This window comes from Meriones unguiculatus, chromosome 8 (genome assembly GCF_030254825.1).
Source record: "Meriones unguiculatus strain TT.TT164.6M chromosome 8, Bangor_MerUng_6.1, whole genome shotgun sequence".
In the NCBI taxonomy this organism is placed as follows: Eukaryota; Metazoa; Chordata; class Mammalia; order Rodentia; family Muridae; genus Meriones; species Meriones unguiculatus.
The window spans coordinates 116,776,566-116,790,861 of record NC_083356.1 but is presented as its reverse complement, the minus strand read 5'-3'; the positions used below and the strand labels follow the sequence as shown (position 1 = coordinate 116,790,861).

The 14,296-nt window shown below is 45.3% G+C and overlaps 1 protein-coding gene and 1 long non-coding RNA gene across 5 annotated transcripts in view; one reads left to right on the top strand and one right to left on the bottom strand.

The window, feature by feature from the left end:
• Positions 1–496: 496 nt before the first annotated feature.
• Positions 497–9,634, bottom strand: LOC132655935 (uncharacterized). Of its 3 annotated transcripts, XR_009593902.1 has the most exons (5): positions 9,498–9,623; positions 6,377–6,564; positions 4,023–4,188; positions 3,021–3,862; positions 497–1,590 (listed from the first exon to the last, which is right to left on the bottom strand). It is a non-coding gene; the product is annotated as an uncharacterized LOC132655935 (long non-coding RNA). The 3 variants fall into 3 exon arrangements; XR_009593901.1 differs by lacking the exon at positions 497–1,590 and having other exon boundaries at positions 2,685–3,862; XR_009593903.1 differs by lacking the exons at positions 497–1,590; positions 6,377–6,564 and having other exon boundaries at positions 2,685–3,862; positions 9,498–9,634.
• Positions 9,635–9,668: 34 nt separating this feature from the next.
• Agps (alkylglycerone phosphate synthase) overlaps positions 9,669–14,296 on the top strand; it is a 93,131-nt gene continuing 88,503 nt past the window's right edge. For both annotated transcript variants that reach the window (XR_009593900.1, XM_021663376.2), the window contains exon 1: positions 9,669–9,964. Coding sequence is in view for 1 of the 2 variants with exons in the window: in XM_021663376.2 (XP_021519051.1) it covers positions 9,669–9,964 (296 nt within the window). In the remaining variant the exon portion in view is untranslated. The remainder of the gene's footprint in view (positions 9,965–14,296) is intronic.

The window sequence follows — 14,296 nt, the reverse complement described above, 5'->3', positions numbered from 1 at the left end:
CGCTATGGACTGTGTTAGCCGCAGATACACAGCCATAGGTCTTGTTAACCTGTGGCATGTGGGCTGTATCTTTGGCTGGTCTCTGCCAGTGATGTGGCTACATTTGTCCTTGTAGTCACTAGCAGGGCTTAGGACCTAGGTTCCTGCTGGGCTGTCTCCTCCCCCTACTTCTTTTCAGGGTTCCTCTCCATGACTGTAGGAGACCAGCTCTTCAGCGGAGGGTGCAAACTCCCCTTTGAAGATCATGGCGTAGCAACAATTTCTTCATGGATCAGACACCTCTTTTCCCATCTTTTTACAGAGCTCTGTTTTCTGTTGTTTGTCTCTGACAGCCATCCCTGACTTAACAGCAGTGTGTTATTGCCAGCTCTAGCCCAGTCAAGTAATGACACTTTCCCCAGAGTGCTCAGACCTGTGTAAAAATTTACACATTTTAACTCTCCTATGATGGCTAAAGAAATTTAAAACATGCATGGTACCAAGCATGCCTTACCGGCATGGACCTTTGCCCTGGGATGCCTGTGAGGGCCTAGAGGCCTTCGGTGAGATATGAATAGGTTAAAGTTGTTCCTGCCGTGAAGGATTTCACTGCTTGCTTTCCGTGTTTGTGAACTCCCTTATCGCCAGGGCGACTAGGAAGAAGTGGTCTTTCTATTGCTATACAGAGAAACAGAGAAACAACTGAGGGGAGGGAAACTATTTTCTCGCCCAGCTGTGGATTCCAAAACTGATTGCACACCTTTCATAGGCCCCTCTATAAACCCTTCCTTAGCCCTCCTCAGCAGGGCATGCTGTTTGGCTCTAAGCCTGCTGCCCTGGCAGCAGTAAGAAGAAATTCATTTAATCTCAATTTGAATTGAGCTTAGGTCTTTGGTCTTTCCCCGTGGATTTGACTGCCTCAACAGTCTTGGTTTTGTAGTTTCTTCTAGTGTGCTGTCCAGCCTGCATCTCCTCTCCTGGTCAAGCCAGGTGGATCCTCCTGGAGACCAATAGTTCAAGTTTTAAAGAGTATGTGCTCATCATAAAAGCAGAGCATTTGAGATAAGCATGTTAAAATTTTCAGTGATATGAATTTAAACTGTCCTCTGTAACACAGCAAACATGCAAACCAGAACATCTATGTTTCCCCCAGCAGATTCAGCATTCATATCAAAGAACGAGTGTGATGATAGGCCATGGCAACTGAATGTCTTAAACCAGGAATAAAAACTTGATATTCAATACTTTCAAACTCAGAGGCCAGATCAAGTATGTCTGTTTAAGACTATATACAAAGGGCAGATGGTGTCCTTACTAAGATTCTTTGTGGTAGAATTCATTGGCTTCCCAATGTCCATCCTCATATTCTTGCCTTGCAGTCTGGCTCTCTCTATGGTCCTTTCTATGCAGGGCTCTGTCTGGAAACGCAAGCAAATCAGGGTTTCTTGCTGTGGCTTCTCCTAGAGAGACCTTCTGGCATTGGTCTTTGCTCTTCCCACCACAGTGAGCCAAGTGGCAGTGTCCCCGTGTCGCTTCATATGTCTTCTGAGCTGTCTGCAGCCGTGCATCGTGCTTACCCAAGTTAAAAGTCAGAAAAGAAAAACGATGAGTCTAATAGAAAGAAAAAGAAAATAAGCAACAGGCCTTAAAAACGAGGATGGAAATTAAGACCATGAAGAAGCCGGCATGCATCTTTGGTTAAAACAAGAACAAATCATGTAGAATGTCAACATTTAAAAAAATAGATTTCAAAAGCAGACATTAGTTCTTTTCACATAGCAGACTCTACAGGAGAGTGGGGATACTGCACGAGGGGGTCACAGGTCACAGGTCACAGGTCACTTCCAACAACCGATTCAAGCAGCTTTCATGTCTGAGCTCTGAAGGGTGAAATTGTCTGTGGCTGGAGTCGTTACACTGAAGGGAAAACTTCTCAGACTTTATGTGAGGTGTGAGAGGGGCACAGGGGCATGTGTACCCCCAGTGCGCTCACAGTGCTTTCTTACAGCACAGCCTGAGTCTTTGGGGAGCTAAGTCAGCTTCCTTTTCAGGAAAGAAAAGAAGGAAATGGCAGAGTGAGCAGGTGGCCCATTTGTGAGAATTAAGCAGGCAGATTACTTCCTCTGCAAATTCTCCTGAATATGGAATAACACTCTCCAAGAGTCCCCAGGCTTAAAGCGTGCAAGACAGCAGACCTCAGACATCACAGGGTCCTGGAGACTGCTGACTCATGCAGAACCGAACACTCATCCGGACACTCTGTTAGTGCTCTCCAAGTGTACAGTGAATTGCCTCACCTCTTTGAGAAGAGGTTTTAATCACTAGGAAGAACAAGCCCCACTGGAACTAGGACAAAACAGCCCTGTCTTTGGGAGTATCACTGGTCCCTGGCACTTGCATGTTGTTGGACACAACACATCCCAGTTGAAGAGAACTGAGAGACAGAGGATAAAGGTCACACGCTGGGATTTGTGACTGAAGAATTTCTAAGCCATGCTGTCCGGAGCATTAGAAACTACTTTTATAGTAACTGATCCCTTTAACTATTTACCACTGATCCAAATGCAACAATAAAGAGAACTTTATGAGTCTATAAAGTCAGAATGAGTCTGATCATGCGAAGTAACAAATCCTGTTTTATCACAAAAGTCATGCTGAGTTCAGCTGTCTCCTTTACGGCAATTATGTTTCTTACATTATCCACAGACTGGCTTTCAAAATCTGATTCTTGAAGTGAAGGAATAAGTTTCAAATTTTGATTATATGGAATTGAAGGAAAAAAAAAAACCTCCACATATCAAAACATATTTATTTATTTATTTAGAGACAGGGTTCCTCTGTGTAGCCTTGGCTGTCTTGGATCTCACTCTGTAGACCAGGCTGGTCTCAGACTCACAGAGACCCACCTGCCTCTGCCCCTGAATGCTTGGATTAAAGGCGTGCAACACTACCACCCGGCCAACTTTGTTTTCATAGTGGCATTACAAGTACTTATTTTTTTTTTCTAATGGAAAACAGAACACACAAAATTTGTTACACACCTGAGGCAGGGGAGAATTAGACTCTTCCATATTACTTCCTGTGATAATCCCATTCTCTGCTTTTGGAATGCAGCTGTCTAGACCTTCCTCAGAGTTTAGCAGATATCTAAGTAAATATTTAGAGCTGTAGCTCTCGAGAGGAAGTCTGGACACCCTTGAGGATCCTAGAAATCTTTTGAGGGGGTCCGCTGAGACATTATTTGCCTTTGAACCCTCATTCTATCATGAGCCCAAAGGAAAGTTTCCCAGAGGACACAAGCCATGTAACATCACCACAGAGAGAATTCAGAAGCAGGTGTGGGACTTCCATTGTCTTCTATTAAGTCAAATACTAGCAAAACTTGTAGAAACACAAAGAAAAGGGATATTCTTCTCAAGCTTTTATTCTGCAAACCATACCTTATTTTATTTTTATGTTTCTTAGAATATGTATAAAGAAAAAGGAATATTCTAAATACTTTTCAGCTTTAATTTCTTATATGGTATATGGAAAGGTACTTAGGAAGAAATGGCCATAATTAGAAAGCTCCTTGAGATTTGTGCTGGTTAATTTTTTTTTTTTTGTCAACTTGACACAAACTGGAGTCCTTTTTGAACAGGCAACATCTGTTGAGGAATTGCCTGTATCAGATTAGCCTGTGGGTAAGTCTGTCAAGCATATTATTAATTGATGACTAATTGGGAGAGCCCAGTTTACTGTGGGAGGTGTCTTCTCAGGGCAGACAGCCCTGAGGCACTGAGCAAGCTACTGCTGCAAGCAGCGTCTTTCCATGGCCTCAGCTTCAGACCCTGTCTCCAGGTTTCTGCTTGAGTTCTTGCTCTGGCTTCTCTTGATGACGGATCTGTAAGACATAATAAACCCTTTCCTTGATGAGTTGCTTCTCAGCACGGCACATGTCACGGCAAGGGGAGGCAATCTAGGACAAGGCTCTCAACTGTTAAGATTACAAGAGGTTTCCCAGTGATCAAAAAGTTTTAAGACCTGAGCTGACAATCACATACCTTAAAGCACTGGAGGCTTTTAAACACATTGTCTGTAGAGCAGATTTTCATTTCTCTGTGCAGCCTCAGCTGTCCTGGAGCTCACCCTGTAGACCAGGCTGGCCTCGAACTCACAGCGATCTGCCGGCTTCCCTGAGTGCTGGAAAAACAGGTGTGCACCAGAGGCCTGTTTGGAACAGATTTTCACTTAATTAAATATTGAAATTGAACATCTATATACTTTATGACTTACCGTTCCACACTCAGATAGGTGCTTAATGGAAATCTGTAAATCTCTTAGAGACATACACAAGAATATTCATCATAATTCTGGTGGTATCAAACTGGAAGCACCTCACATACCCCTTAGTTGTACAACAGACCAGTTTTCCTGTATGCAATCATATAAGCATTTGCAGCTATTGAAAGCAAAACAAAGCCAGGTGAAAGATGCCTGCTTAGTTGGCAAACATTATAAAGAACAACAAGAGGTGCTTATCACAAAACTCAGGGCAGTGGCTGCCTTGCCAAGTAGGTGGGGGGAGTAAGCAGAGAGTTCACAGGAAGACTTTCTGGGTTGCTAGTAAAGTCTCTTGATCTATGTGATTTGGTGGTGCTTGGTTTGTGATAATTTATGCTTACATTCTATTATATTTCACAATATAAAAGGCAGAAACTCCTCTCTTTCTATGTTTAGTGTTCCTGAGCATCCCTGAAGACCAATAATAAAAATAACTACAGAAAATAATTTGGTATGTGTTTTAGAAGTTAATCTAGAATGTTTTTGTGCCTTCAATTAGAAGAAATGCCATAAATACAAGGAGAGGGGCTCTATTCCTCCATATATAAGAGGTCTACCATTCTTTCTGTATGTGTAGGTTTCTCACTACTGGGTTCCAAGTTATCAAGGCTGGATGTCCCAGGACCCAAATAAGGTTCACTGAGGCAGCTTTCCTAAATGTGAGGCTTTGGTCTTTTGTAGGCATCAGAAGCATCTTAGTGGAGCAGGCTTCATGTGAAATACCCGTTCTACTTTGAAGCATGAAATGAATTTCAGGTCACTATGCTTGGAACCTGCTCTTTTAAGGGGAGGAAGTTGGAAACCTACCATGAAGGTCACCTGTGTCCACTAATATCACATTGTTTTTATTCTCCATATAGAGCCTGACTCTCAACTAACCTGATTGTGCCATACAGGGGAGCAAACAGCTCAAATAGTCTTGTATGTCTCAGTCCTCCATAGTAAGTTAGGTACATACCAGGTTCTACAACTTCTTGGTTACCTGTATGTTTTCATTCGAGTACACATACTCAAATACATGTCAAATGGTTTTTCTGCTGGTTCATAATTTTAGTTTACATCAAGGTTTTAATCATCTACGTGGTGGGGCTAGAATTCTTGCTACATCCCTGATTTTTACCAGGCTCAAGACATCTTCAAAGCTGGAAATTAGTGGTACCTGCCTAAACTTCCATATTTTAGGAGGTAGAGGACAGAGAATTGGGAGTTGAAGGTCATCTTTGACTATACAGCATGTTTGCTGTCAGTCCTGACTACATGAGAACCTGTCTTAACCCACCTAAACACTCCTCACAAATCCTTATTCCCCTCCGCCCCCCCCCCCCCCATCAAACGGTCATACATTTTAAGTGTTGATAACAGCAATCTAGTTAATTGTCAATGACTGGACTGAACAGCTATAGAGCATTTCCACCATTGTGGAAGTACTGTTAGGGGTATCAACACCCTTTCCCCTCAGCGTTTAGAAGGCTGGCAAGCTCAAGTGGATAGGAGCTGCAGATAGGCCGCCAAAGAAACAGAAAACCCTATCTGAGCAAAATTCCCTAGATGAAGGAGGCAGAGAAGCACTAGGCTACATAATCGAGAACAGATGAAAATTTTCTTGAGTTCCACTCTGCAGAGGCAAGGGAGGGGACCCTCAGATCCGTGTTGGAGTGATGTTTTTGTGCACTTCATAAAGATTGTCTCTGTATTATTCCAATCCTGACTTCTGTGCCCGCAGGGATCTGATTTCAGGCTGGACTTCATTTGGTATTGTCATTCTTACAAAGCATCTCCTGCCCCAGTATTTTGTAAACTGTTGTTCTCCGCTACCTTCTGATTGGTTGAATAAAGAGCCAAATGGCCAATAGCGGGGCAGGAAAGGAAGGCAGAACTTCGGAGCCAAGGAGAGGGTCTGGGGTGGAGACCAGAGAGAGGGACACAGATGAAGAAGCAGGTGCCAGAAGACTAAGATGGCAGGTGTGGGATGGAGTAGCAGAGTATCTGCCCAGCTATAGTGCTTAAAGCTTATAAGAAATTTAAGGATCTTTGTGTCGTTGTTCATAGCAAGGGCGGGCATAGAGAAACCTACCATTACAGATTTAGAAACTTTTGGTTGGCTCAGGGTTCTCTTTTCCCCACCAGGTTTGACAGCTCTTCCTTGAATGATATCATCTCTTCATCTTATTTGCATACCCAAATTCAGCCAATCAGGGTCCAGTTGGTACCTGATTAATTCAGGCTAAAGCCCACCGAAGGCAGTAGAACCACTTCAGGAGCCTAGGGAGAAGAAAAGACCAAGTATCCAGAGGCTGGCTTCAAAAACTCCTGCTCTTTAAGGGGCTAAATGAAGACTTTAAGAGCCAGTTCCTCATCAGTTCATTCAGCAGAGAGGAAAGGCTACTTTTAAGACTCACTGGAAGCCTGTAATCCCAGTACTTGGGGAGACAGAGGCAGGTGGATCTCTGTGAGTTCGAGGCCAGCATGGTCTATAAAGTGAGTCCAGGACAGCCAAGGACACCGAGAGAAACGCTCTCGAAAACAAAACAAAACAAACAAACAAACAAACAAACAAAACCCTCCAAAAACAAAACAACCCTCACTAGAGATGCTGGGTCCAGGTACCCAAGCTGCCTGCTCTGGACAGGGAGCACCAGCCAGTCAGTAGAGATGGGGGTTGGGGGAAGATTCATCCATCCTCAGCCTCTGAGACACTGAGCTACTTCAGCCATGGACAGGAATTAACTCCAGCAACTGTTTCCAGCCGCCAAAGCTGTAAGTGCAGGTGGCACACACCTTTTATTCCAACACTGTAGTAGAGGCAGAGGCAGGTAATTCTTGTGAACTGGAGATCCTCATCTGAGGTATAGGTCAGCCAAGGCTGCACAGGAAGACTGCCAAGTCAAAGCAAGCAAGCAAGGAAGCAAGCAAATAAACAAACAATAATCTACAAATACTCCAAATAAACCACAAAACATTTTTCAGTGCTTTCATGGCTCCCAGACAGCTTCCTGTTGACAGGAGTTCAAGCCTGTTTTAGTTGAATCCTGTGTGGTTGCATTCAAGCTGTCTTATCCTATTTAAGGCTGTTAGGCACGGGTTGATAATAATCTACCTCCTTTTTGTAATCTCTGATATCAGTGGAGGAGGGTGGGGAAGAACCAGGCTGAAGGTGAGACTGACCACTGACCACGGCGGCACTATTCTAGGGGGCACCTGAACATTAATTATTGTCATAAGCCATTTTCATTTGTGGCTCTAATCCTTTCCCTTAGATTCAAAATTTTGAGCCCCTTATAAGTTGAGTGCAAGTCTCGGCTATAATATCATTTCTGCCTTCATGAAGTGTTTTTTGGCCTTTTTGGAGGAAGAGAAACATGTAGATAAAACTCAAATGGAGGCAGCATGTGAGAAATGAAAACCAGACACCCTTAGGGAGAGAATGCCTCACAGAGAAAAGCATTGATGAAGTACCAGCTCTATACAGGCAAAAGGGCAGTAAAAGTCAGTGTGAGGTTGGTGGACCAAAAAGGCAGTGACGCCACTGGGGAACAAGGAAGCATGAATGTGGGCAGATAAGACAGAGTTTCTGTTTCATGCATGGATGCAAGCACAGGTGAATCAATAGCTCTTGCAAGAACAATCTTACTGAGATTGTTCTAAGGCTAATCTATACTGAGGCTGCAGAACATCTTGACTCAACAGCTGACAAGTATAAACCAACGTCGTTATTTTTCTCTGCAGCAATGGCACCAGTGACATCTGAGTTTGTTTGATGAGGATAAAGGAAGTAAAATATGAGGAAACAGGAGCAATGCTTGGATGAGTGGAGGGAATGGGATTTAGGTAAAACCTCTTAGCTCATTAATTCTTGGCCTTCATCACCTCCACCTTCTCTGGTGACTCTTACCAGGCTAATGGACAGGACTGTGTCTTTCTTCAGCTTGTGCAAGACAGAAAGGTCATTGTGATTAGTGCGTGCTACTGGGAGGTAAAGGGAGGCTTATTTATGTATTTATTTAAATAAAATGCTATTTCTCTAACAGACAATGATGTCAAAGGATCTCTTCCTTCTGTTATCAAGTGTTCAGGAATACATATCTACTTTCTTGGCCACCCACTCAATCCCAGTCACATGCAGCAGAAACACTTCGCAGTGGTGTGAGGAGGCACACCTAAAACAGGGCCAATGAACCTAAAAGTCAGAAGAAGGGCAAAGGAAACCCAACAGAGAGCTTGGGTAGTTCTGCAAAATGGATGTCACTAGGCCATTATAGCTTTCTTACCATCTGAAAATCAAGTATAAGAAGACGCCAAGCCACCCAAATGGAATGTCTTCATCAGCCCCCTCCCTTCAGGGCTCAGGGTTCTCTCAGCAGAAGAGGAGGAAAGATTGTAAGAGCCAGAGGTGACGGATGACTCCAAACAAAGTGTCTTCCTGACACAACAGAACCGAATGGCTTATGAACTCATAGAAAGGCTGGCAGCATGCGCATGATCTACAGAGGGCCTCGCCAGATGGGGTCCCAGAGCTGAGGGAGTGAGGTGGAAACTGCGCTCCCACTTTTAACCAAACAGCTATCTGAAACTGGTACCCACTTGCAAAGGAAAATTAGTTTTCTTCAATGGAGTCTCACTGGGTATATTAACCACACTTCAGGGTAGGCCTCATGCCTAGTGGCTGGCTAACACAAAGCAACCTCAGTGGTATCTTTGCACATAACACCTTTTCAAGTATAAAGGCCATTGAATGGAGGGCTGTAAGAAAATACATCTGAGGGAGGGCAAGATGGCTCAGCGGGTAAAGGTACTTGCCACGAAACTTGACGACCCGGAGTTTGATGCCCAGGACCCACAAGGTGTAAGGAGACTACTGGAAGTTGACCTCTGACCCCCCCCCCCTGAGTGCTGAGCGCTCTCCACTAAGTAGGTGATGCCAAACAAGACTGACAGAGGCACTAGCTCTATCGGTTTTGATCTAGCCGGGGAAGGAGAGCGGTTCACCAGGAGAGGCAGGCTCGGCTCTGTGGCCAGGTTAGCAGCACCACAGCCTATTATTTAGGTTCCTAGGCATCTGTCCCAGGAAATAGCCTCCGGGCGCTCGGGCCCCATCCAGGACGCCACACCCGTGGGTTTGGCCACTGCGGAGGTGCTGTGTAGTTTGGCTCTCCTCCATTCCGCTTTGGGCCAATCCCGGTTCCGCTGGAACTCACCTGCTCTGCAGGTGAGCCGGACCGAGGCGTGGCGTGGAGCGGCGGTGGGCGTGGCCGAGGCGGGGCGGGGCGGGGCGAGGCCGCTGTGGGCGGGGACAGAGCCCGAGAAGCTCCAGGCGCAAGGCCCCTGCCGCCAGTCGCCGCAGTGACTGCCGGGATGCGCCGCAGCGAATGGTCGCGCGGGGCGCCGCTCTGAGTGACCTTTCACCCGCGCCCAGCAGCCTCGGGCGGCGGCACAAGCCGGAAGCCATGGCGGAGGCGGCGGGCGAGGCGGGCGCGAGCGAGCGGGACCCGGACGCGGGCCGCGCGCGCCGGCGGCTGCGGATTCTGTCGGGCCATCTGCTGGGCCGGCCCCGGGAGGCTCCGAGTACCAATGAGTGCAAAGCGCGGAGAGCCGCGTCGGCGGCCGGGGCGTCGCCCGCCGCCACTCCCGCCGCGCCGGAGTCGGGCACCATCCCCAAGAAGCGGTGAGTAGCGGGCCGGGGAGGGGCTGGCGGCTGGAGGCCATGCGCGGCCTGGACAGAGGGAGAGGAGGGCGCGGGAGTGGGCAGGGAGTTGACACGGTGGGCGGAAGGCATCCCGGTCCCTGCGAGTACATCAGCTTGCGGACTGGGAGTGGACCAGACACTACTGTCGGGAGGGGGTGGATGGGTTGGCCGGTTTTGGTCTCTCTTTGAAGGTAACACAATTCATGACCTGGTATGGAGAAAGGGTTCAAGGGATCCCCTTTCTTGGCTTTTGAGGCTAGAAACTCATTCCCTGTCTTGGAACGGGTTGCAGGGGTTTTCTTAATCTACGAGGACCAGGCTTAAATTTGCACTAGATAATCAGATTTCTTGCTAATTCTCAAAAGCCTGGTTCCAGGCAGCATGGGGTGAGGTGGGGAGCAGTAGGGAAAGGTGCTGAGTGGTTTCTGCAGGGGAGGCTACCACTTCCCTATGGGCATGGGTTCTGACTTTAAGGGAGGAAACCAGTGAGTGCGTGAGTGAGTAGGATGCATTAGACTGCAAACATTAGTGACTTAAGAGTTTGCTCTTCTAGCTATAGATCTCTGTAAGAAGCTAAAAGACAGGAATCTGGATGAGGAACGTTTGTAAAATCTTAAGACCTTTGGAGGACATCTCTATCTCTGATGAAAGCTGTTGAGAGATGGTGTTTTCTGAGATTATGAGTTTGGGAAACTTGGAGAATGAAAAAAGATTTTTTGCAAACTTTAATGTGTACTTTCAAAGTACTGGAGATGGCACTAACATCCATTACCCCTTCTTCCTAAGCTCTTAGGTAGGTGCATTAGTCTCCCATTTTACAGGTGAAGAAATTAGAAAGAGATCAAGAAGTCTGCTGCAGGTAGCAGGTAAATGTGTTGACAGTTTAGACATCCAAAGCAAATAAAATCGACTGCTTCATTAATTTAACCCGTGTAAGTCCTTACTGCATACACACCTTACCAGCAATGCAGAGATTCTCAAATGCACTGTTTACTGTAGGGCAGTAAAGTAATACAGTATAAGAAATTTACCTGATAATCGAAACACAGTCTTTTAGCCCATTTTTGAGTATTTATCTGTTAGGGGAAAGGCTTTCCTGAGCCAGGGATTTCTTTGTAAATCTTGAAGTTTGTACTGAAAATAGCCTACAGGAGGGGAAGTGTTCATGGTGGAGAAACAGGATGGTCACAGGGAGAGAAAATGGAGAGTAGAGAACTGCTGGAGTTAAGTGTGGCGGAAGGGGTGAGAATGATGAGGAGCAAAGGCTGGAGGGGTGAAACTTGTTTCAGGGTCCGTGTGGCAAAACATTAGATTTGCTTTTCAGAAAGGACACACTGGAATGGAAATGAAGATTGGCTTGTCAGTATAATGGCTGGAAACAGACCTAGGTTTGAATTCCCTTAGACCTTTCTGCCTGTAAACTGTAAGTCTCTCTGCAAGCTTCTGTCCCCTCATTTTAAGAAAGATGTAGAGCTGGATGTGGTGCCACACATATTTAGTCCCAGCACTTGGGAGGCAAAGGCAGGTGAATCTCTTGTGAGTTAAGGGCCAGCCTGATCTACATAGTGAGTCCCAGGCCAGCCAGGGCTACACAGAGGGACCCTACCCTGTCTTAGAAAACAGAAACAAAGCCAAACAAAAACCAAAAGAACTGATCCCTGCCTTGCATTTTTTTTTTTTTGGAAACAGAAAAATGCAGCTAAAGGATGCTTAGTGTACTGTCCATTACACAAGCTCTCAACAAATAGGTGTAGCTGTCCTTGTGTCCGAAGACAGTGGTTATGAATCTCGTATCTTAATGAACAGTGCTGGGCGCTGAACTTAGCATACCATTTAAAAATATGAGGAGGTACATTTTCCAGAATTTGGTTACTTGGTTGTGGGAGAGGGTAAAATTGAGAGTCACCTATATCCTTTGGTTTCACTGGTATTATGTTAGCTGCTGTGGCGTTTAAGATTTTTCATTTTCCCCAGTGGCTTCTTACACATGGCTATTTTCTCATTTGCGTGTAGCTGTGTGATTAAACATTTATATGTGCATCTATGTTATTAAATTAAGTAGGCAGGGCAGGTTTCCTTAAGACTGGATTTAGTTGCCATTGCTCCCAGCATTTAGAGAAGAAATAGCAATGCTCCGAGGTAGCTGACTTTCTAAGGCTGAGGGCAACTGTTGTAAGAAGGGGTGGTCCTTGTGTGGCTGTTGAAGACTGAAGTTGTCAGTAACCTAGGGACAGCCGCAGCCTGTTTATGGCACAGGGCATAGCTAGTGGGAAGCTCAGGGTTAGTTGGGTAGGTAACATCTATACCTCTGGGGTTACTCAGAAGTTTAATCAAAATGCTTGTATTTGACTCAGTGCAAAGCACAGCACTACCTTGTATTAAGGGAAACATAAAACCATGTAGTAGATGAAGCATCAGAAACTTTCTCAGAGTGGGTTTGTTCTAACTGATTATTGTTCGTTGGGAAACCCAAGTTTTTCCACTTCCTGCTGCTTAGACGGGTCTCAACATCTGCAGCAACAGGAACTGAGCCTGAAAAGAACGGCAAATTTTAGAGCAAGAAGCACCGTGTGACTACAGCTGTGTTGGTGATTTTGGAATCTTTCGATGATTTGCATATTACTCCTCTTTCATTACTCTGGGTGGGGTATTGGTTGTCATTGTCTGTTTATACTTAAATTTATCATAAGTTTGAAGTAGTGACTTCTTAATGCTCCCTGCTTTCCTTTCTCTTGCAGAATAGTCATGCAAATGTTCATTTAGTGAATATTTGCAGATAAATTGCTTTATGACAAGGACTATGCTAGGTTGGCCATAAAGCCCTGAGCTTTAGGAATGCACAATCTAAGAAGAAAGGTTACAAGTTCCAGTAATTTAATTAGAGCCAGTGTAGACTAAGGTATGACTGTAGCACAAAGGAAAGAAAGAATAGCATACTCTCTGTGGTTAGAAGCTTCCTGAAGAAGGTTTGAAAATCTTGTTGATACTTTGATGGGTAGACTGGATGATGAGGAAAGTTTGTTAGAGCAAAGAAAGGGCCATGGAAGTACAAGTTGTATTTGGATGACAGTTGAGTGTTGGTAGAGATGGGAGTAGAGTGAAAAGAGGAAAGCGATGGCAGGCCTTGAAGGCTTTGGCTTATAGATAATCAGGCCATTCATTCATGAGAGTAGCATGCAGCAGTTCACAAAGCCTTGCCCTTATGGAACTTCTGTTGGAGTATTGACAAGGGATAATGGCATGTGAGGTGGTGATAGACATAGTGAAGAAACAGCTGAGAGGCTGGTGAAGGGAGGAGCCTGGAAGATAAGCCAGGCAGGGACTGATTGGATTGGAAACTATTGACCAATAGTTGCTGGCACTAAGAATGAGTTTCAGTAAGGGTATGGCGTCATGCCAGCAAGGGAAAGGCTCTACTCCTGAGTTACAGTCCCAGCCTGTACCTGTCATTCTTTACAAAGGCATTGCTTAAGAGCGGGAGGCAGCTCAGTTGGTGAAATGCTGGCCCCACAAGGATGAGTGCATGTGTTTGAGCACCATCATCTGCATACACAGCCAGCTGTTGGGGTGTGTATATCCATTGCCAGGGTAGTGGGAACAGGAGGCTCCCAGTGGCTTGCTGGCCAGCCAGCCTCACCTATTTGAGTTCCAGGCCAATGAGAGATCCTGTCTCAGGGCAAAAAGGTGGACCGTTGCTGAAGACCAGCCTTGGAGGTCTTACTTAGTGTATGTCACAACTTTGGAAAATGTTCTCCAGAAGAGAGAAAGCTGAGTTGATTTCCTGCAAATGCTTTTTAGGAAGGCAGCCTGCAGCTTCATTTCAGTAGCAAAAGTTTTTTGGACAAGTGACTTCCAACAATGTTGGAAACACTGAAGCTTATTTTGGTACTTAAACCAAATGAAATAGCGTGGCATGAGTTCTGAGCTGGGAATTCTAGTGATGGTGCTAGTAGGAGTTTTAATTTGAGTAAGTTAATATCCGAGTTAATATTCTAAAGCACAAGCACATTTCCTAATATTCTCCATTGAACAGCTTGGGAAAACAGGTGGTGGCATATGTTGGTTACAGGTGAGGAAGTAGAAGCTCAGTTAATTTTGTATGTCTAGTGATAGGCAGCCGTGAAATGAATGAGATGCTATTTCAACTCTGGCCTCCTCTCTACCCATATTCCTTTCCCTGTGCTGTCTCCCTGTTGCTACACTGTGGTATTTATTCCCTGAGGTGAAGTTGTCGGGTTGTTCTTGTTTGTGTGCTAAGCTTAAAGCCATTTGTGGTCATATTGTTGAAATACTGTGTCCTCTATTTAAGGT